This window comes from Electrona antarctica (assembly GCF_951216825.1).
Source record: "Electrona antarctica genome assembly, chromosome: 4".
NCBI lineage: Eukaryota > Metazoa > Chordata > Actinopteri > Myctophiformes > Myctophidae > Electrona > Electrona antarctica.
In genome coordinates, this window is record NC_136809.1 from 21,895,158 (window position 1) to 21,917,956 (window position 22,799).

Sequence of the window (22,799 nt, forward strand, 5' to 3'; positions counted from 1 at the left end):
ACTTCTTTCAAATGTGTGTTCAGGATGTTTGATTGTTCAGTCCGATGTCCAAGTTATGCCAGAGACAGACAGACAAATATTTTGTATTTAACCATGATTTAATTGTATTTTTTTTAAGATTTAGAAAATTTAAGTAACAAAGTGGCATAATATAAGTGTGGTAGCCAACTTTCCTTATCCATCCAGAATAAACTGACCAGTATGCCAGCGTTCTAATAACGGGGGCTAGTTCAGCTTGCACCCTACTATTAATGTGCAAAATGCGCATCTCAAGAACCGCCCGACCGATCGACTTCATACTCGGTGTGCGTATCACTCCCCCGAGAACCCGACAGACTGATGCGCAGTGTGCGAGTGGGAAGCCAGTCGGGTCAGCGAATCTCCCAAAAATAATTAAGTCCATAAATCCCCGTATATGGAATACCCTGATGTCATCAACATGGCATCATAATGCCCGACACAGGACTCCATATTCGTGGGCATTGGGGGCACAGACAGATCTGTACAGCGGGTACAGGCATGCATCAGTAATGATTAAATCACTGTTTAAATTCAACAAATTTGTCAGTGAGGGAGCGAACAAGTGTGTGTGGCACCAGCATCTCAAGAACTGCCCGACCAATTGAATTGAAAGTCGGCGTAGCCTACGTATCGTAGAGGACCTGCAGGAGTGATGAGCCTGGGAGGTGGCATATGACAGGTACTGTACTATGACAACAGGTACATAACAATAACCGGATGAGGCATGCATTCCCAACTTGAGTCGTTCCTGAGTAGACCAGTGCCGTACAGGCCCAGCGGTATCGGCCGAGTCTTAGCCTCGGGGACAGCAGGCGCTTTGTTTTCAAAGGAGAAACAAAAAAGCCAGGGCGAGCCCAGCAGGAAAAGTGGCATAGGAGTGGGAGTGAGCCTTGTATTTTGCAAACCAATAAGAGTACAGAGGGGTGTTGCTCCAAATGTGGTGACATCAGACCTTCACAACATTACTGCAGGGTGTGGGGAGGTGGGCAGCCGGGCACATAGGTTGATTAACCAATTGGAAGTTGGTGTCGGTTTCCAGCCCTAGTTTGTTCTGCCTTGAATTGAAATGACACAATCCTAAATAAGTGCAACTGCCCAGCACTGGGCAAGTTATATTTTACCAGACATTTTTTGCAATGTTCCACCAACGCATGGCCTCTAAAAGCCACACTGAGATTTATGACAGTGGAAAGTGGTTTTGCTGTCAGGAAATGGTCTAACTTTACTACAACACACCAAACAATGTTCTCCCTCTCTCCTTATGACTTCTCTCTACCTGCCGATACCCCAACTCCAAGGGTCAAATCCTGACTAACCCTACACAGGTGTGTGTGTGTGTGTGTGTGTGTGTGTGTGTGTGTGTGTGTGTGTGTGTGTGTCTCTCTCTCCCTCACAGACAGAGCTGGTGGAGAACATTCCACAACAGCAAAGAGGCCAGGCGGCGTGCACATCCTGAGGAAACAACAGTCACTTCCTGACAAATTAAGCGGCACCAAAGGCTGCTTCAAGTGATAACTGTTGCCACTGTCTGACCACTGAATGGCTGAGGTGGAGCGCCACCTTCATGCCCGCTGCCGCCCACCAGACTGTCCTCGCTCAGCCCTCGGCCCGTTGAGCCACTAGTCAGTTATCTCCTGGTCAGCCGTAGGCGCAGGGAGTCCCAGCAGCCCTCGACAAGGATGGGCCCCCTCCTACTGCTCACCTCCACGCTCCTATTCTCTTGTAAGGATCCTTCATGTTATATCTTACCTTAGGAACACTTTTGGGGATTTGGTGGTTTGATGGACTTGTCTTTAACCTGATTTTGTGATTGATGATTTCTTTCTCTTCCAATGTCTTCCATTCAGGTGGAAGGGCAGAGCCTCAATGTAAGTAAGATGTCTTCATTTTCAAAATGGCTAAAGTTTTTATGTTCTATGATTACTTTTGTGTTTTTGCTAAACTCTAAAGAAAACAAGTTGTTGTTGTGTAACTAATTGATTGTCATTATAGTTATTCTTCAATGAGAGCAAGCATCATAGTTTAATCATGTACAGTGGTATATCAGTGGTATGCTGGAGTTGAACTGAAGCACTGATACGAAGGATTGTTACTGTGCGTCATTCAATGGAAACTGGCCCGGCTGTTATCAGTGCTTTTGGGCATCAGATTCTGGCACTGTGGAAAAGCTATGTTGGGTAGTTTTGGGAATCTGGCTGCTGGTGTGGTCACACGCCTCTCTCTTCTCCTGAGTTGGTTGGCACTGTGGTAAAATGAGACCACGCCAGAGACAATTCTGTTTGGAGATGGAGGCCTTATCCTAGCCTGGGCCAAATTAGCAGCAGGTCTGTTTTTGTTATACCTCTATGTTGAGTGACACGGTTTATAGCGAGTTCATGGTTTTATTAGCTTTTTCCTCATCTTTCTAATTGTGATTTCCATCAGACTGTGGAAGCCTTTAAGGTGCTTTTGTTATTAAATGGTTTAGTAGAAAAAAGGCTAGTAGAAAAGTGATGTTTATTTAAAGACAGAGCATAGTTATTGAATGTAATTTTAGTCCAATTCAAGAAAGATGTGTGTAGTGCATTATCCATCATGCATCGTACTTAGATCTGTCATTTGTTTGGTCCCAGCCTAATAGTGACTGCATGACTTCTATGGCCCAAACATTCAGGCCCTGCTACAGTACTTATCAAATGACCCATCATCATTAAAAGCAAGGTTCTGCTGAGTGATGCTGGGTGGGGACCATTTTTCTCTGAAATAGCGAGAGGTCCCCAGAGATGCCTGTTTGTTTAACAAAGTGCTTTTCCTTCCTTTTTTTGGTGGCGTGGGGGGGGGGGGGGGTGCTTACTACTAGGCTTTCCCTCAGAAAATCTCCCGCCTGCCCCCAGATTAGTCTTGCAAGATACTTGATTTGTGTACAACATAAACAGTATAGAACATCTGCTTCCTAGCCTGGATGTGACTCAGTGAATTAATCATTTTTGTTTTCCACCATGCATGGAAATCCTGAACCTGTTTTGTCTGGGCCTGAATTTTGAGCATTTTGTAACGATTGTAGCACTCTGGATGACTGTGTTTAGGTGCTTGGCAAGGTTCTGCATGTTGTGATGAGGCAGGAACGATATAGGCAAAACCTTAAATGTTATTCTCCACATGATGGTGTCGCTTATAGAAAATATAAATTATTTTAGGGCAAGTGACATCAGTGTACTACAGAGTATAAATGTACAATAAACAGTCCTGTGAATTATGTTATTGAAATGGAGGTTCTACATAACAAGTTCATAGGGTTCATATTTTGCTGTTAATGTAATCATGTTTCCTGCTATCCAATATCATACACCGAGATGTCTGTGATTTTTGTTCTAATAATTAATCCTGTCTCGTCCTCAGCATTCACGATCCGAGAAATTGTACTCAGCATTGAGCCCAACACTGAAGTGGCACGGGACACCAACGTCACAGTGAGATGCAAAGCATCCATCGCTGGCAGCGAGCACTCCTTGAGTCGGGCATACACTATCTACAAGGATGGCATTTTGGTCTACACCAAGACCACGAGCAGCTCTGAGGATCTCGTCTACCCACTATACCAGGCCAGGGTGTCAAACACTGGCAAGTACAAGTGTGAGATTGACATTGAGGGCCGGAAAAGTACGAGTGATCCAAAGAAACTCACGGTAACAGGTAAGGTGTTTTTATGTTCTTGTGTTGTTGTCCAGGTTGGTTGTGTTGGTCCTTAAGACTATAGTTGGATACAGATATGTTTTGTCCCCCCCCCCCCCCCCCCCCCCACACACACACACACACACACACACACACACACCCCGGTCCCCTATATGCCAAAATATAGTCGGTGGCTGTTCCAGAACTAGAGCCAACTGGCACCACACAGTGTTCATTTAACTGAGAGTGTAAAGACCTTTACCAGACCACTTTTACACACGCTGTACAGCCTTACCTTATCTTTCTTTCAAGGCTGAGAGAAACTGCCTAAACAAGGAAGACAGAGTCATAATAAAGAACATTTCCCATCATTCTCTTCTATTTTAGGACAACAAACAATTGTGAAACAAATCATTCTCAGTCAGAAGAACAAAAAATTAACACGAGTAACAGCCTCTATATCATAAATATAAATGAGTACGCCTCCCAAGCCAGACAAAGACTTGATGACAGAATTCTCTGACTCCTGTCTCGTATTCTTCCAATGCATGACAGACTGTTGATCTTGGTTTATTTTAATATTCATGCAAATGATCTCATACATGGCCTGGATTGTTTTGGCCGCTTTCAGAACATACAAATAAGGCTATCCATGTTCTATGCCATAGAACATGGATATGCCATGGTATGCCATAGAATCTATGGCATACTCTATGGCATACTCTTGACCCTAATTACTGTATGTCTAATGCGACATGATTTAACATTAATACTCTCTAGTTCCACTCAAATATATACATCCAAAATGTGACCACTTAAGCCTGTCATGCAATGGTGTAACAACAAAGATAGCCATCATCATTGATCTGCTATTTTTGGTTGTTAAAAAAAAGGCCCAAAAAGATCATGACTAAACATTCTCACAGACCTAAACTATTGTTAAGCACTATAAGTTCTGTCCTCAACCCTGATATCATGTTGAAACATCCACGGACAGCTTTGAGAAGTTTCTGAAGTGTTTCACCAAAAAACAGTTAGATAAATGCTCTCGCCTCTCTCTGACACTCTCTTTAATTTAAACCCATGTCTTTGTCGGGACTCTCGGGATTGAGAAAAATGCACATGAAACCCTCCATCTCTCCCATATCATAAATGCAAATCCAAGTTATTATAAATTATTGCACTGTCTCTGCATGTTTTAAACATTGAGTTGTCCAGCTTTTGCTAAAAGAGAAAAAGAAAGAGAAATCACAACCTTGATGATAAATGTTAAAGTAGCTATTAGCCAATTATTATTTTTTAGAAACAAATGGTAATTTAAATAGAGAAAATGTTCTTGTCACAACGGCAACCATTCCTCCTGAATATCAACCAGATCCTGGGTCTGTTTCAGTCAGGTTGCAGATCCCTCCACGCAGCATTGAAACAGCTCTGTAAAGATGACAATTTATTTTATATACTGTTGACTTTTGAGGAAATTGTGGTATTACTAAACGTTAGTGCTGCCTTGCACACGATATCCTTTTGGCATGATAAGAACAGTGGGTTGGTATTAACCACTTTGAGCCTGATATGATATTTTTCAAAAATCATGTTTTGAATCATTTTTGAAATAGACAAAGGACCTAACCCTATATACGGTACTCAGGTGATCAGAGTCCCACAGGGGTGTATACTAGGCCCCTCTATACTAACTATCTTTGGCAAAAAATAACTACAAGCACACGTTTCAGCGCAATGCATTGTGAGGTTGTAGATTTTCTGCTTTTGCCGAAGTTCACCACAGAATAGGGACACTAGGGTTTACACACACACACATACACACACACACACACAGGCACGTGCGCACGCACCACAGCCTTAGTCATGGACAGTGCTTCCTGTAAAAAAAAAGAAAATGACCACAAATCCCATATACAGTAGGCCTAATAGTCAGTCACTACAGCACACAATTCCTATTCCTGACAACCCCTATTGCAAATGCTTGCTGGCATGAAGGTATACTGTACATTGATATTTTATTATTAAACGTTTAGATCATATAATCAAGTTGTGCGTCAGTGATGAAATTCAGGTTCCTCAAAGTCCTTTCTTTAAAGTTGATAAATGCAAATAACGTCACTATATGAAACACACAAGCCCTTCATATTGTGTCTCTGTGTTTCCCCAGGTCTGTCCGTGCCAGTGCTTCATATCAACAAGGGCGTGTTAAGAGAGGGTGAAGAGGTGGCAGCCACATGCACTGCCCCAGAGGAGAACGGATCTATCATCTTCTACTTCTATGCAGACGCGGAAGAGATACGCGAAGCGCGGGTCAACTCCAATACGGTGGAGGTCAGCCTCCGCTTCACTAGTGCGGGCATCCGCAAACTGCGCTGTGACTATGCTGTTCTGGTCACACCCGACTCTTTCAAATCAAAGGAAAGCAACAATGTCACTGTTTCAGTCAGAGGTGTGTGTTCTGCATAAGAATACTGCATTTATATGGTACATATCGTTGTTGTCCGGGTTAACCTTGTATCGCCATATTTCATATTTACGTTACAGTGTCTGTCACTGTCACACAAAATTAGCCCATGCATCAGGAGCTTGCAGATTTGGCAATCGTTGAATGTTATTAAGTGAAAGAAAAATCACACCCATGTGAAGTGAGGGGCGCTCTTATCATCTTACAACATCAATTACAACATAATGTTTGTTTAAGCAACGGGTGCTAATTAGATTTCTATTAGATTTCTCTTTATTGTCTATGGGGTTTTCTTAAACAAGCATTGTTGAAAAACAAACATTAAAGCTGTATATAGGAGGGGCTAGCGCCCATCAAAACATAGTTGAAGTATGGAACCAATGAAAAGGGAATTAACAAGAGACCAGCTCAGTGGCCTCGTGGTGCATGTCTGCCCTGAGATTTGGAGGTCGGGGTTTGATCCCCAGACGGGTCATACCAAAGACTCTGGAAAATGGGACCCAGTGCCTCCCATCAAAGTCCCTGTGACATCATCATGTCCAGGGGGTGTACTTGTACATCATATCCAGGTGTGTACTTGTATATCAAGCTGCCCTCATGCTACAGAAACAGGAGATAGGCTCCTGCCCTACGCTACAGAAACAGGAGATAGGCTCCTGGGCTCTACGCTACAGAAACAGGAGATAAGCTCCTGCCCTTTCGAAAAATAATGCACGACACAGGGGGTTGCCTCTCTTGTGCACAGCACATCTGAGGAGTTGGGAGGCATACTTTGGTTAGACATAGCATTGGTCCGACTGGATTAAGGTTGGTGAGGGGTGCGTTAAAACGACCGGATTAAGGTTGGTGAGGGGTGCGTTAAGGGTTGGGAGAGGGTTAAGGTTAGGTTTAGGTGTGCTGCCCCATGGGAGGTTAGGGTGAGGGTTTGACATAGGTTGTCGTTATCGGACCAATGGTATGTCTAACCAAAAGCATGCACGACTGTCTGGACCAGTGGTTCTCAAATGGTGTGTCGAGGCATACTTTTGTACTGAGAGACTAGTCCAGGTGTGCCATTTTTGTGACAACCACACATTATTATTAACTATATTAACTATTATTAACCTCTTTGAAAACCACTGGTTTCCCTTGGAAGTATAGCCGTTTTGGTAGCTTGTAATGTTATTTGGGAATTGAACCGTATTCCAAGCATATTTTAAACTGCTCTGGATAAGAGTGTATAAACCATGGTTGTATTTTTGTCTCTCAGAACTCCGCATTGTAACTGTTCTTGAGATCAGCCCTGAAGACGACGTTTATGAGGGAGACATGCTGAGTATCTCATGCACCGTCATAGGCTCTGAATACCGCTCGACCGCTGTCAACGACAACCTCTTCCTGCTGCAGGGGAACAATCTGCTTGGCCATGGACAGACCAAAATCAACCATACCATGATTGTACTGGCCAAACATTCTGGAGACTTTGAGTGCAGATTAGACATGGGCAACATAGCGAAGGTCTCTACAAAAACAGTGTCAGTTACTGGTAAGTGGATTGGAGAAGGATAGCGTGTGTGTGTGTGTGTGTGTGTGTGTGTGTGTGTGTGTGTGTGTGTGTGTGTGTGTGTGTGTGTGTGTGTGTGTGTGTGTGTGTGTGTGTGTGTGTGTGTGTGTGTGTGTGTGTGTGTGTGTGTGTGTGTGTGTGTGTGTGTGTGTGTGTGTGTGTGTGTGTGTGTGTGTGTGTGTGTGTGTGTGTGTGTGTGTGTGTGTGTACACTGGGTGGGTGGGTGTATACAGTATACTTTAATATATTAGTTTCTCTTTTTACTGTAAGTGTGCATGTGTGTCAGAGTGCTGCTGTAAATGAAACTCAGTACATGATATATGAATCATATTTCAATCTATTGATTGCCTAAAATAAAACGTAAATCCTTGTTTCACTCTCCCAGGTGATATTCAATCAGCTGAAATTTCTTTTTTTATAATGACTCCACAGAACTGTTTTCAGAGCCCACGCTGACCATGTCTCCCCCTGAGGTGTTTTATGAGGATAAAATAAATCTAACGTGTAAAAGTCAACGCTACGCCTCTGAGAGACTGCGTAGGGAGGAAGTGACATATTCCATTGAACCGCTGGAAAGTCGACTGAGTACACAGAGGGAGGTTGGCGTGTTCACTGGGAAGGCACCTCCATACAGCTTGAACTATACCTGTACGGCAAGAGCCAAGGGTATTTCGAAGTCCAGTAACACCTTGATCGTTAGACCAAAAGGTACAAGTTCTGAAAGCCTCTTTATGTCCCTCATGATCTTTATTTCTGCACGTTATGGAGTGTAAAACTGAACTGTTTAGAACTGAGTTGAGGAACAGTATTGTCGATTGTCGAAGCCCTAACCACACCAAAGGGACGGTGTGATATGTCTTGTTGCACGTTGACCCACGTTGACCCTAGTGATTCAATGCATGGAATTCAATGGCCCTAAACACACCAAAGGGACGGGACTGTCCCTGCGGTGTGATATGTCTTGTTGCACGTTGACCCACGTTGACCCTAGTGATTCAATGCATGGAATTCAATGGCCCAAACCACACCAAAGGGTCGAGACGGTTTTAGCGTTAACTCCTTGCAACCGTTTGCACCCAAGGAGTTGCATGGTGACCCTTTGGTGTGGTTAGGGCTTTACTGACATAAATTAGACGGCTTTATTCAAATCCCAAGCATATCGTGTAAATCTTCATGAATTGAGTATGAAGGACCCCAGTGAAAACAATCCCATCGGCTTTCTTGGGTTTAAATTCTCTTATACCTTGTATAGAGGGTATGCGCGTGATCATCATCATACACGGAAGTTATGCTGGAACGTCTACTGAGTGGCAAAAAACTACTTTGATACACTTTGGTACATGGTTATAGTTGTGACTGAAATATTTGGTAGATCTGAAGGATTTGTGTCTTGTCTCTCTGTGTCTTCCCTCCAGTTACTGTCTCTATGCCAAAGATATGGGTATCGGAGAATGTTATCCTGGGGAAGCCCTTCAAGGTTCTCTGTCACTCAGAGAGAGGCAGCCTGCCTATACACTACAGCCTATTACGGGGCTATGATGAGCTGAACAAGACCGTCACTGTCCAGCAGCCGGGTGAACCAGCCCAGTTCACTATCACCATCCACCAACCTAAGGATATAGTCCTATATATGTGTGATGCAAGAAACAACCCAAGGAGGGAAGCCTTTCTCAGCAAAAGACTCGTAGCCACTGTTATAGGTGAATGCAGCCTTATTTCAGATATGACGAGTATAAATTAGGCTTAAGGTCATAGAGTTGTCAGATAATAACTTAAGTCTACAGGCAATGGTACACAATGCCTTTTATTTCTTCAGAATTTTCGCATGCAATTCAACTTTTTTAAATGGACGTTTAAATGGATGTTGTAGACAAAGCATGACGCAATTAATCACACAAGATGAATGGATATGATTTTATTTTGGAATTAATCACACAAGATGGATGGATGTTTTTATTTTGTACAACAAAATTATCTTAATTGTTTCCGCAACAGTCGAGACATCACATAATAGCGGTGCACTTCATCTGGTTTGATCCGTTCTCGTCTCCTCAGTGCCGTTGTCGGAGCCGTGGCTCACCGTCGTCCCTGACCTGGCCAACATCGCAGAGGGGGATCGTCTCTACCTGATTTGCAGCGTCAAAGGCACGCCGCCTATCACCTTTAAGTGGTATCGCCATGGCAACCCGCAGACGTTGTTCAGTAACATCACGAACCTGAACATCTACGACTACCAGGTGCCTGGGGTGGGCAGCCAGCACAGCGGAAACTACTACTGCGAGGCTTCCAACAATGCTAATAAAGTCCGCAGCCACACGGTTACTATAGAAGGTGAGAGTCATGCGTGTTCATACATGTGTCCACCAGGCCTAATATACAGTATGCAAGTGGAGGGTGGGCAGGCCGCAGTAACAGTAACAGCACTGATGGCAAAATGGTGTTCAGGTGGGTCTAAATTTCTCTAGAAATGCTGGCTACCCAATCTGAAATGATAAATGGTACAGATATTTTATGATACTTTTTATATTGTCTAAAAAATATATTCCCCCTTACTTTTGATTGGGTGGGATAGACTCACGTTTGGGTGGGCTCTGCCCACCCCCCTCCCCAACCCCACCAGAACTGTCCCTATTTTGGATACTTTGTCTAAAAGTCAAAATTTCAATACAGCAATGAGTTGATATAAAAGAAAAAGAAAATGCACTTTGTAATTTGTTCTTTTGAGTAGTATTTTTGTATGCAATGTATGCAGCCCAGTACTAGAGTGACATACAAAGTACAAGATCAAATCACTTATGTAGCATCCAGCTCGGGTATCCCAAGTAGTTTTCCCTGAGGGCCAAATGTGTCATGGATACCAAGCAGAGGGGCAGAACAGGAAGGGGCGTTCCCACTGCTCCAGTGGAAGTTGCTTTTTATGTCCAGATAGTGCTGTTGCTGCTCTTACTATCTTGATTATCGGTGCTGGTGGTAATACTGATAATTTGAAACTGGGATTCTCAAATCCTGTGTTGAACTTGAAGGTCACACACAAATAAGTTAATAATATGCACTGCTTGAGGTGAAATGCAGATGCATACATAGCAGCCAGTGGTAGATACTGAAACGTATCTCGTCTCCTCATCTAGATAGATCTACTGTGAATAGGCAACACGTCATTTGGTAATTGACATTATAACTGAATGTGACTTTTATGTAATTGTGATTTGACTTATGATTTGAGATGTGATCTTTTCTGTGCTACTACTGTATGTCCTCTCTGTAGTGCTCATGGCGATGTGGAAGAAGGGCATGATCGTGGCCTCCTGTCTGCTGGTGGTGGCGGTTCTGGTGCTGCTGTGTGTACTACGTTTCCGGGCCAAGAGAGGTAGAGAGACCTACCACCCTCCGGCAGCAACACTGGCTGCTCATGTCTAACTGTGTATTATGCCTGAAAACCAAAAGAACACCTCGTCTTCCCGTCTGTTCTTTTCCCCTTCTCACCTTTTCTCTCCTATCATAGGAAAAAAACGAGAAGCGGCAGCTGAACTGTCAGTGTGAGTTGCCTTGTATACCTTGTTTCCTCAGCATAGACAGATAGGTCTTGGATGTATGGCAATCTTGTATAGCGTCACCTTCTTAAACGAACGAGGAAAATATTTTTGGGGCCTAAGTCATAACACTGCCCACCTGTGGTAAAATCGTCCTAATTGAAAAGGATCATGCTGATCCCGCCCCTTTTACTAAAATGGCCTATCTCAGGACAAGAGTAGGCCATCATTTTTTTACTTTTTCACATGGTTTTGTGACTTAAGCCAAAACAAACAAAATTGCCTAAGTCAGTAAAGTAAATTGGCCTAAGTCAGGTTTAATCCTCTTACACAACTGACAGTTATTTTTATGTTAATAGTCATAAATTGTTATAAACGTTTTTGGTGAAATGATTTAGAAATATCATATAGTTTTGTTTTGGATCCGTTTTTAATTTTTTTTTTTAATTACTTAGGCCATTAGTTTAAGAAGGTGACGGAGGATTTAAGTAGCTAGCTGCTTCTCATCAGAACCAACATGCTATTCTGTAGTAAGTATCTAAGCTCAGCAGTAGGGTTGGGCGTTAGGACTGCGTTAGGAAATCACAATCACAAACTTTTGCCTCAATTGCGATTAATTAATGATTATTTATTTTTTAAAGATTGAAAATAGCAGATCCACAAGCTCACAATGCTTTTCCCTGTGGCGCGATGTGTACTTGTGGATTGGCTACTTTCACTATTTTTGTACGCCACCATTGTCCAACAAAGTAATCCAGGGTTATAATAATAATAATAATAATAATAATAATAATATCAGGGTTCAGTGGTTAATCAGACTAATTGATTTAGTCGATTATAAACTATCTATTAAAATTATTTGTGTCGATTTGTTGATATATGAGAAAAAATAATAATTTTATAACGTGCTTCTCGATTCTTTGGTTTTAAGTCAGTAGTTATATATATATATATATATATATATATATATATATATATATATATATATAGATGGATGTTTGTTTAATTGTCCAGGGGTAGGCTATAAACTTAGTCTGACAGCATCAAGCGTGCACCCAATTTGAAGTGAGCAGTATTTGTCCATTAATGGTCTCCTCTCCACTTTACAACCGCCGAAGATGACTTTATTTTCCCCATTCCTCAGAAAGCCTTCGAGCCCTAAATCAGATGACTCTTTAACAGTGAGTCTAACCCACGACAGAGAGGTTTATAACGCACCCACAGGTAGTCTAATTTTACTACCTTCTTGTGTGCCTCTGCACTGATGCCATAAGCCATACTTTAACAACCATGAAGCCTAATTTATACTTCATCGTAGAACAAGTATAAATTATGCTTAAGTCACCGGCGCCAGCGAAACAAGCCATAGCATGTTTAGTTTTTTTTATGTAATAGCCATAGCATAGCATGTTTACTTCAAAAGCCATCCATCAACCCATACTCATATGTCACTGATGCATCATTCTAATGTGCATGCATGCGCATCAGGCCATCAGCTATCTTTTGTGTTTTGTGAATGCATTTGTCTATTTAATCCTCAACTTGTTATCAGTATGAATGTATGATGTGCTGTAGTGTATGTGTGAAAGTTGGAAGGTTTCCTCTGTCTCTTGTGTGCTATCTGTGTTTGCATTTGGGTGTGTTGCTATATATGTACACGAGAAAAGAAAAATGGGATGTTCCCAGAGGGCAAAACGATGTGGGTCTCACGGCCAAAGTAAACATTCTGAGGTTCAAGGTAGAGTCTTTGTGCAGGAAGTAAAGGGTTGATAGTTGAATTTAGAGTGTTTTGCAGTGCATGGCGCAGGCTTGTGAGTGACTGCTGAGAGTGCTGATTGTCGCCGTCTTGTTCCAGACGAAACGCCACACTATGACCACGCGGAGGGGGGAGTGACCAATGGGACGCGAGATAGTGTGGCATCACTTCCTGCTGACATCAGCAACAGGAGCAGCTACAGTATCCCGGCAACCGTGTAGACTGACAAACCTCGGAGTGCGAGAGACTTGAATGACAAATATAACGGCTTCAAAGAAAAGACCGCTTTGGGATTAAGAAATGACTAACGGCAAACTCAATTTGGAATAGAGAATTCAGATGGCCATGATAATAGAAGCTTAATTAGCACAGAAAATAATTACCAAAATGTGGATATGGACATTTTCTTCAATTATAAGTTTGGGGCATGAAAGGACTGTGTCCAAACTCCCACAGTGACCAGGAGGAATGTATTACTACATGTCATGTGAACCAGGACCCCATTGATCTCTCTCCCCTCCTCCTGCAGCCTGGATGGGCCTTAATGGTTTTACAATAATCTGCATTACTTTCTTTGTCCCGTCTCTTCATCTGATTGCATGTCCTTTGTTGATGCAACTCCTCTTATTTATCTGTTGTGCATTTGACGTTTGTTTATTTGATAAAGGTTTGAATTGTACATACACTTTATATCCATCAGCAGAAATGTGTGTATATATTTTTGGTTGATCTCTTGACTGATTGGAAGAAGCACTTGTAGAATAAAGACGTTGGTTTTATATAGCAGCGTGTCAGTACCTCATTTTGCCCTGGTTACTTTAGGTAGTTACTCAAATGTTTAGCCATGTTTTGTTGCGATGTCTGTTGAATGTACAGAATGTAATATAGCTATGTCTATTTGTATGTGTATTGATTACCAACATAAGTGTTTGATAAAGACAGTTTTAACCAGCTTGTGAACTAAAAACTCTACAGAATGTGCAGGAAGGACTACCATGAATATTTGTAACAATAGTCTCCAACAGATGTACTATGTTGGCATAAAGAAACGTGTTCAAGAAAGGGGTGGTGTTGGAAGGAATATTGTCTCAAGGGGTTGGGTCGTGTCGTGGGTGGATGGGTGGGTATGTTGGAAATCAGGGAGATCATTTGGTTGTATGCCAGACTAGTTTGAATGCAGGCAGCAGGTGGGGGAAGTTAATAACTTAGACCACTGTTGAACTCCAATTTGAGATTACATTGAGGAATGGGAAGTTGTTTTTGCCAGTCCTTATTGTGTAGCCCTTGTTGAATAAACAGTGGCCTATTGTGCACAAGGCAGCGGAAGATTTGTGGAATATGGACGACAAAAATTCAAAATCTCTGCCCCTGTGATTATTTTTCTGGAACATACAGGCTTTTCAATTGGCTATGATGAACAGTTATGTTTCAAAACACGGCATGAAATCAGGTCTTGTATTTAGTCAATTAGCATTAGTCTTGCTTTCAATTACTGACTGGCCAATCACTAAAATAATTAAAACGGTACAAAAAATAATTAACGTAGTACAAACATTTTAAACATACCCTCTTTGAATGTTTGGATGTCACACGGGATAGCTGAGTGAGATTCACCAACTATTACAATGCTATTTATGTCTGGTGACTTGTATTCCAGTTATATTAGGAACGCATGACGATCTGAATTGTCCTTGCACGTGCTACCTCAGCATAGTGTGACCCTGAGTCTTTGTCTTGTAGTGAGAGTGAACAGTACAGTACATGACTCGGCGTGATTCTGTCTGTCTTGTAGTAGTCTGTTGTTGACTGTTTTTTTCCTTTATTTGCTGATGGGTTCTCACTTCTCAGATTGGTCTTGTAGTGAGGCTGGACAGAGCAGTACATAACATGACTCAGCTTGAATATATGTATTGTAGTGAGGCTGGACCATGACTTAGCTTGAATCTATGTATTGTAGTGAGGCTGGACAGAGTAGTACATACATATCATGACTCAGCTTGAATCTATGTATTGTAGTGAGGCTGGACAGAGTAGTACATACATATCATGACTCAGCTTGAATCTATGTATTGTAGTGAGGCTGGACAGAGCAGTACATATCATGACTCAGCTTGAATCTGCGTCTGTCTTGTAGGGAGGGTGGACAGAGCAGCCAGTGTGTGGAGTGAAAGGCCGGCGGATGCAGGTGAGATGCTGAAATGACCTAATGTTGTTATCCAAAGCACCTTACAGTTAGCCTGGCTAATAAGCCAGACTCAAATCACACTGTCGTGTGGTATTTGAGTCTGGAGATGCTGTGTATGGATCTTGTTTCCCGGGGGGCGGGTTCAAACATTTTCTCTTTGACGCAATTGGTCAGAGCTACTGTCAGACAAAGGTCTCAAGCATTGAACGTCACTGTACCAAAGCCCGCCCATATTGCATACCGTGTCCCGATTGGCCACACCAGTTCTCTGGTGTAGGAAATGGGCGTACAATTGAGCCTCTCCAGACCGCAATCCGCCGGCAGGCAATTTTGTTTTTGCCAACGGCTGATTCGGTCTGGCTTATTAGCCAGGCTACCTTACAGTATCACAAGAGCATTTTTAACGGGTGGTAAACCCCATTAGTACGAGGTTCCTGTTGAAGGAAACGGGGGAGGGGGGACTTTATTAATTGTTTGTCAAGTGACATTCATTTGCTAAATGTTGAAACCCATAACAAAGCAACTGTTGTAAAAATCTATTCTCAAGCATAAAGAACAGAGTAGAGCAGATGGGCAATGTAGTGTGTGTGTGTGCTCTTCTCTGATGGGGTATCTGTTTTGTTAATCTACTCCGTACAGCCAATGAGGAAGAGAGCAGTGCAGCATCCACTGAACCTGATGTAGAATACACTGAGGTGGTGCATCCCCAACCTGCTGATCCTGTGAAAGGTGACACACACACACACACACACACACACACACACACACACACACACACACACACACACACACACACGCTAGTTAAGTCTCCATTATTTCTACTACCTACACCAGTCAAGTGGGTTCCGGGGACCCCCAGGGGTCATTTAGTGGGTTCCTGGGAATGTATACGAACTGACTACTCAGATCATACGTTTCACTTTATCCACTGTTGAAATGAAATGAAATGAAATGATTACTATATTTACCCAGGGTATCTGGGCTAAGCTCAAGAACTTGTTTCCAGCCAGGCCCTGCTCATAGAACACATTTCATCGTAGTGGTTCAATGCCTTGTTCAAGGGCACTTCAGCGGTGGTAATTTTAACGTGTCGGACCGCTGATTCGAACTGGCGACCTTCCGGTATGAAGACCGCTCCGCTATCCGTTCGGCCACCGCTGCCACTAACACAGATTAGAGCTGCCACACACACAGATTAGAGTTAGTACAGAATTCTACAACTGTCTATATGCTAACACCCAAAATCTTCTCCTTTGGGGGTTCCTGGCACAATATGTTTTTCCGTGACCTAATACTAGGGTTACATGTCGTCAATTCCGGGATCCTATTACCCCCTTAATATCCTGCACATTATGCCTTGCCACCATTTTACTTTGCCGTGCCGACATTCCTTGACTGTTGATAAGACACATCCTGGGAGGGGCCTAATTGCACATAATTGAGATGTCTTTGGAGTCACTGTAACTGTAGTGATAGGAAGCATCGGTTCATAAACAGGAAGGGTTGAGCTAATTGCCGGGATGGTTTTGATACTAACTCACTTGGTGAGTCGATGTGGTTGTATGGTCGAGGTCCCTGTAGGCTGGAGACGGCAAAAATGCTGCTTATGTTTTACGATACTGCTATCACCAACTAAACGTGGACGTTTCTGTTAATTATGAATACATAAACATGTGTCTATGTTGGCGGATTTCATTGCCTTTTGATGTTCAAGTAGAGTAACTACTGACTGACTGGTGTTTTTTTTTATCTAACAGTTCCACTGAAAAAAGGCACAGACACAGTGTACAGTGAGCTCCAAACCTCTGCACATGGTGAGCAACAAATATTATGGGCGGCTGTGGCTCAGGAGGTAGAGCAGGTCGTCCAATGATCCCTGGGTCGGCGGTTCGAATCCCGGCTCCTCCTGTCCACATGTCGAAGTGTCCTTGGGCAAGACACTGAACTCTACATTGCCTCCAATGAGTCCGGTTGGTGTAAGCTTTCCACCATTGGTGTGTGAATGTGGGAAGTGAGGACGCTGGCGTCGACTGTTCGCCGCTTCACCTCCCAATGTATGAATGAATGAACCATTGTAAAGCACTTGGAAAAGCGCTATATAAAATGTAATTCATTATTTTTACTTCTTATGATTTCGTACTATATGTTGTGACTCCTAGATATTTCACTACATGAAAGATGGTTAGCATCCGTATTCTGGGCACGTCATAAAAGGTTAACATTAGGAAAATATTTGTTGATCGACTGAAGCCCTACTGTCTAATTCTACTGTAGAATGATGCAGCCCTTACATCTACTGTAGAATGATGCAGCCCTTACATCTACTGTAGAATGATGCAGCCCTTACATCTACTGTAGAATGATGCAGCCCTTACATCTACTGTAGAATGATGCAGCCCTTACATCTACTGTAGAATGATGCAGCCCTTACATCTACTGTAGAATGATGCAGCCCTTACATCTACTGTAGAATGATGCAGCCCTTACATCTACTGTAGAATGATGCAGCCCTTACATCTACTGTAGAATTATGCAGCCCTTACATCTACTGTAGAATGATGCAGCCCTTACATCTACTGTAGAATGATGCAGCCCTTACATCTACTGTAGAATTCGAGCGGCTATGCAGCCCTCACATCTATGCCGCACCGCCAATCCAACCGATATTCTAATGATCTAAGATCTCTGTTTCTATCAGTCCTATTATGCCCTTATATGGAGCTGACTGATTTGTTTGCGCCTGCCCTGATGCCATGACGACACGTTGAAGTTAGACAACACACTCCATATTTGGGCGTAGCTGCATTGGGAACTCCTTGGTTATGGAGTCACAGTGACATGAGCATGACAACGGCCTAATCTAAATGTACTGTTTAATTAAATGAATGAAATTCATGAAATTATACCCTTTTGCAAAGGGGAGAAGTCAGTACAAGAGTGCAGTATGCTCTTGCCAGATTACCTAAACCACCCCAGTAGGTGATAATATCCTGTTACAGCTCACAGGAACTTCCTGTTATTGGAACGCAAGCCAGAAGCTGCATGTGTCTTTCGAGCAGCCCATGGGAGGCATGCATGCTGTGCCTTATTCAAAGTGAACAAAATAATCCTTGGTTATTGAGTCACGTACTGTATCACTCAAACTGAAATACTGTGATTGATTCAGAGGGCAGTGACTCATTGGCACTCCCTGCCTTCTGGCTAAAACAATGGCCTCTGCAGCAAAGAAACAACATCACTCAGCAAGGGCAGCCTCGTTCTAAAATGACCAAAGAATAAGGCATGCCATTAGCATGTACAGAAATGAGTGAACAGGACACTGTGGACATGTACACACACACACACACACACACACACACACACACACACACACACACACACACACACACACACACACACACACACACACACACACTAGAGTGAACTTGTTTTCTTGTTTCCGCAGATGCTGTTGACCACCATGACTATGTGAGTAATTCTGCCTCAACACTTTAATAGATATTCATTCGAGAAAATAAAGGGGTATAGAAAGAACCAAGTATGGAAAGATAGTAGTTAACATCTCTGTATTTCATTTTATTTTATGTATTAACCCTATTTTTAATACTTTGTCGTATGACAGTGTCTCTACTGTAAATAATCTAGAAACTCAAAACCTGTCACATTTGTGTTGTGAGCTTGTAGAAAGGCTATATATTTATTTTTAATTCTCGCCTAAAATGACATGCCCAAAATACATACAGTAAGCCATGTTAAAATGGGTTAAACCTGTTTGTGGATGTTATAGTATAATAGTTAAGCAAATGAAAGGAATTAACAAGTGCTTGTGACTAAATAATAACTGCATTAGATCCATTGGCATTTTTTCTAATTCCTGAAAAGTACGGTTTTGGACGTACAATGGTGATATGTAGCTGTGGTATTTCCCTCCATTGCTCTCCCTGCCAGCCTGGTGGCCACTTACTCACACTCCCTCTCGGTACGCTGATAGTCCAGCAGCGTGAGAGGAAAATGTGCCTCAGAGTTTCCAGACAAGAACAAAGGGAATTGGGCTGGGGCTTCCTTCCATATCGCTCCATCAAACCAACGCTGTGGACCAGTAAACTATACCTCCAGGTCCATCTTAAAACTGACACGCTGTCCTTGAAGCGTTTCTCAGGACAACCCATCTGACCACTTTAACACGGCAGCCGAAAGAAAGGCTGTCTTGTGGGTATTTTCCTGCTTGGATCCATGGAAATGTATCTACTCTTCGTTATCACAATGAAAACTCACCTTTTCAAGGTTTAAAAGAAGAAATACCATTTTGTTTTACATTTTTTATTGCGACCAAAGGTCGCAGATTACTATGAAAACCTCGTGACACGCCCTGTTATGCCCATATATGGAGATCCCTGATGTCATTAATATTAAGCCCATATATGGGAATGTCAATGGCCATATTGTGACAGTCTCTTGATAACCAGTGTGGATTCTGCGACGCGAGTCACACTTGCAAATGAACCAAGTTGGTACAACACATGGATCTCCATATGTGGAACTGACTATCATCACCTGGATCTCCATATATATGAAGATCACGACACTGACCTCATCGAACCCTGGATAGCCAGACATGGTTTGACATACTAGATCTGCATATATGGAGCCAGCCAGCAACTCTACATTTAACCTCACTGACACCAGATTAAAGGGCTCAATTTTCATCACCGCTAAACCCCTTATCCCTAAACTTTTTTGCCTTTTTTTACTATTTTGCTAAACATTTTTGGCCATCTACAAGCTCACAAGATTGTCTAATTGAACTATTCAAAAATGTTTTTCAAAATAGTAAAAAAGGCAAAAGAAGTTCAGGTATAAGGGGTTTAGCGGTGACGAAAATAGAGCCCTAATAGTTTAACTCCTGCTTCTCAACTGTGCCGTATTAAGAAGCTCTGTTGTTTCAGCACGACCTCGCCCTTTAGGGCGTCTTACTGGTAAGTTATATTATCAATACAATCTTATTTGTTGGCCCACTTAAGATTTCCTGATGGCCCACCAGTGGACCGCTGGTGGGCATGGTGCTCACACTGCTTACTGTGTGACCCTGACCCTACATGGTGTTATGAGCTCACACTGCTTACTGTGTGACCCTGACCCTACATGGTGTTATGAGCTCACACTGCTTACTGTGTGACCCTGACCCTACATGGTGTTATGAGCTCACACTGCTTACTGTGGGACCCTGACCCTACATGGTGTTATGAGCTCACACTGCTTACTGTGGGACCCTGACCCTACATGGTGTTATGAGCTCACACTGCTTACTGTGGGACCCTGACCCTACATGGTGTTATGAGCTCACACTGCTTACTGTGGGACCCTGACCCTACATGGTGTTATGAGCTCACACTGCTTACTGTGGGACCCTGACCCTACATGGTGTTATGAGCTCACACTGCTTACTGTGGGACCCTGACCCTACATGGTGTTATGAGCTCACACTGCTTACTGTGGGACCCTGACCCTACATGGTGTTATGAGCAGCAGGCACTTCTAACTGGGAGAAGAAAAAAAGACAGCTTCACTGAAAATGAGCTACTGTAAGGATGTGACATCATGGTTTATGTTGTCATCCCTGAGTCTCCTCGAAGGAAGATTTTTTGGGAGTTTGATCTGATTAAATCTATAATAAGCCAAAGTAATTACTGGGCATAGTGGGCAAATCCCAATTTCCCTGCACGCACGCACGCACGCACGCACGCACGCACGCACGCACACATGGACACACGGACACACACACACACATGGCCTACCTCTTGGCCCTTCCCTCTCTGTTTGGTGTCTTCACACGTAGGGTCGGGTGTCCCATTCCTTTTGTGCAACGAGGGGTAGGGTGCATCTTTCTCTCCATCTACCCTTCTGTTTGTTGTTATAATTGAAGGGTGGGCCCTCTCTCCTTCTGAAATATTACATTGGCCTTTGTGCTTGTAAGAACAAGGAAGCACAAGAATGTGTGGCTCCAGGTAGACACAGGACATTCCACCAGGATGTTCCGGAAGTGTCTTTTTTTCTTTCCTATTTTTTACATGTTCACTTTTATTAATGGAATTTTGCATGGACTGCTTGATGAAAGTATTAAGCGTATGCTTTGTGGCCAGGATGAATGATGACATAAATTCTTCTACTTCTAATTTACTACTAAATTAATGTTTTTAATTCAGATTTATGACTGAGTTCATATGCTTTGCAAGTGTGTTGATTATCTCACTAATTACGTATCTGTTATATTTTGTTGACACATGAAGCGACTGACTAGTGGGCTGACTGGGGTCTTCTTTCTGTGTCTCATCAGGGTGCAGTAGAGTACGCTGAGTTCAACGGTGACCAACCAGTGAATTTCCATGCTCATCCAGATGTCGACAGCCACCAACACCTCCCTGTGCCTGTAGACTAAAAGCCAGTGGTGGAAGAAAAAAAAATGTTTTTTACTCAAGTAAAAGTGTCAATACTACAATGTAGAAATACTCTGTTACAAGTAAAAGTCTGGACTTAAAACAATACTTGAGTAAAAGTACAAAAGTATTGGTACTTAAAGTACCAAAAGTAGAAAGTACTCATTATGCAGAATGTCCCGTTTCACAACTTTTTTCTACATTTCAGAGCTGAAGTGGTTACTGTATGTTTTGTAATAATATTCAAATATTGACTCTGAGATGTAGTGAAGTAGAAGTAAAAAGTACTGAAAATTGGAAATACTTCAGTAATACCTCACAATTGTACAATACTTGAGTAAATGTACTTAGTTACTTTACACTTGTCATACAGTCATGTGGAATGACAAAAAACACTAATGCATCAACACTTGTTTCACCCTGGTTTATACTTTCAACTAAATTGTTATCCTGATATAATGCCTACTTGTTTTCCCCTCAGGTGTCAGTGGTTAAACTGGTACTACTACAATACGACTGGGGTGTAGCAGGCAGTTCAATCTAGTTGAAAGATTCAAGTTGTAGTGGCCAATGAAACACTAGTTTTCTGCAATATGAGTGAAGAGAACCTTCAACAATGACTTTTCACACCTTGTCCTGCACCCTACTATTTTGTTTCAGTTCTCTCCACTTTACATTTTCTTTCTTTATGAGCACTATAGTATTAAATCACACTTTTTCTTTCCTGTTCCCACCACCTTATCCATATTGTCACTGTCAGGTGGAAATCTTATGTCCAAAACAATGACGTTTCAGGAAATTGAAAAAAGAACCCATATGTGATCCAATGAATCCAGTGTAGTTATTGTTTAGTCAAAAGCTCTTTGTTATTATTTTTAATACATCTTGTATGATGAAGTAGGGCATTTGCGAATTACCTTTTTCCCCGGTGGTATGTACCAGTCAGCAATGGGTGTAAAGTAGACTGTAATGTCAGCTGTAAATATTTGTTATCCTATTAAAAGGTAACTCACAATCTTGTACTGTCTACATTTTATGATTTCCCATGAGCCACTATCTAGGTTTTATGTTTCCTGGGGCTGTGTAACTATTGAGGCTGGTCTAGACTAGTTTGCTTACTTTACTAGCCTAGATCCCTATGCTACTGAATGCTGATGTGTACGTTGTCTCGCTTTTGATCTGCATAACTGACTGACTGTAATGCTGGATTGA

The 22,799-nt window shown here is 42.4% G+C and overlaps 1 protein-coding gene across 9 annotated transcripts; it reads left to right on the top strand.

Annotated features, from left to right (window-relative positions):
• The first annotated feature begins 1,553 nt into the window (after positions 1-1,553).
• Positions 1,554-22,607, top strand: pecam1b (platelet and endothelial cell adhesion molecule 1b). 9 transcript variants are annotated; one of them, XR_013789865.1, is made up of 17 exons: positions 1,554-1,743; positions 1,869-1,889; positions 3,400-3,693; positions 5,843-6,124; positions 7,389-7,664; positions 8,115-8,390; positions 9,098-9,382; positions 9,738-10,013; positions 10,948-11,049; positions 11,185-11,218; positions 12,357-12,436; positions 15,103-15,153; positions 15,793-15,882; positions 16,911-16,967; positions 18,599-18,621; positions 21,488-21,670; positions 21,708-22,607. XR_013789865.1 is itself a non-coding variant. In XM_079499252.1 (16 exons), the coding sequence occupies exons 1-16, from the start codon at positions 1,701-1,703 to the stop codon at positions 21,587-21,589; spliced, it is 2,292 nt and encodes a 763-aa protein (XP_079355378.1). In that variant the 5' UTR covers positions 1,554-1,700; the 3' UTR covers positions 21,590-22,607. The 9 variants fall into 9 exon arrangements, 8 of the variants coding, with proteins under 8 accessions (XP_079355378.1, XP_079355379.1, XP_079355380.1 ...); XM_079499252.1 differs by having other exon boundaries at positions 21,488-22,607; XM_079499253.1 differs by lacking the exon at positions 16,911-16,967 and having other exon boundaries at positions 21,488-22,607.
• The last annotated feature ends 192 nt before the right edge of the window (positions 22,608-22,799 follow it).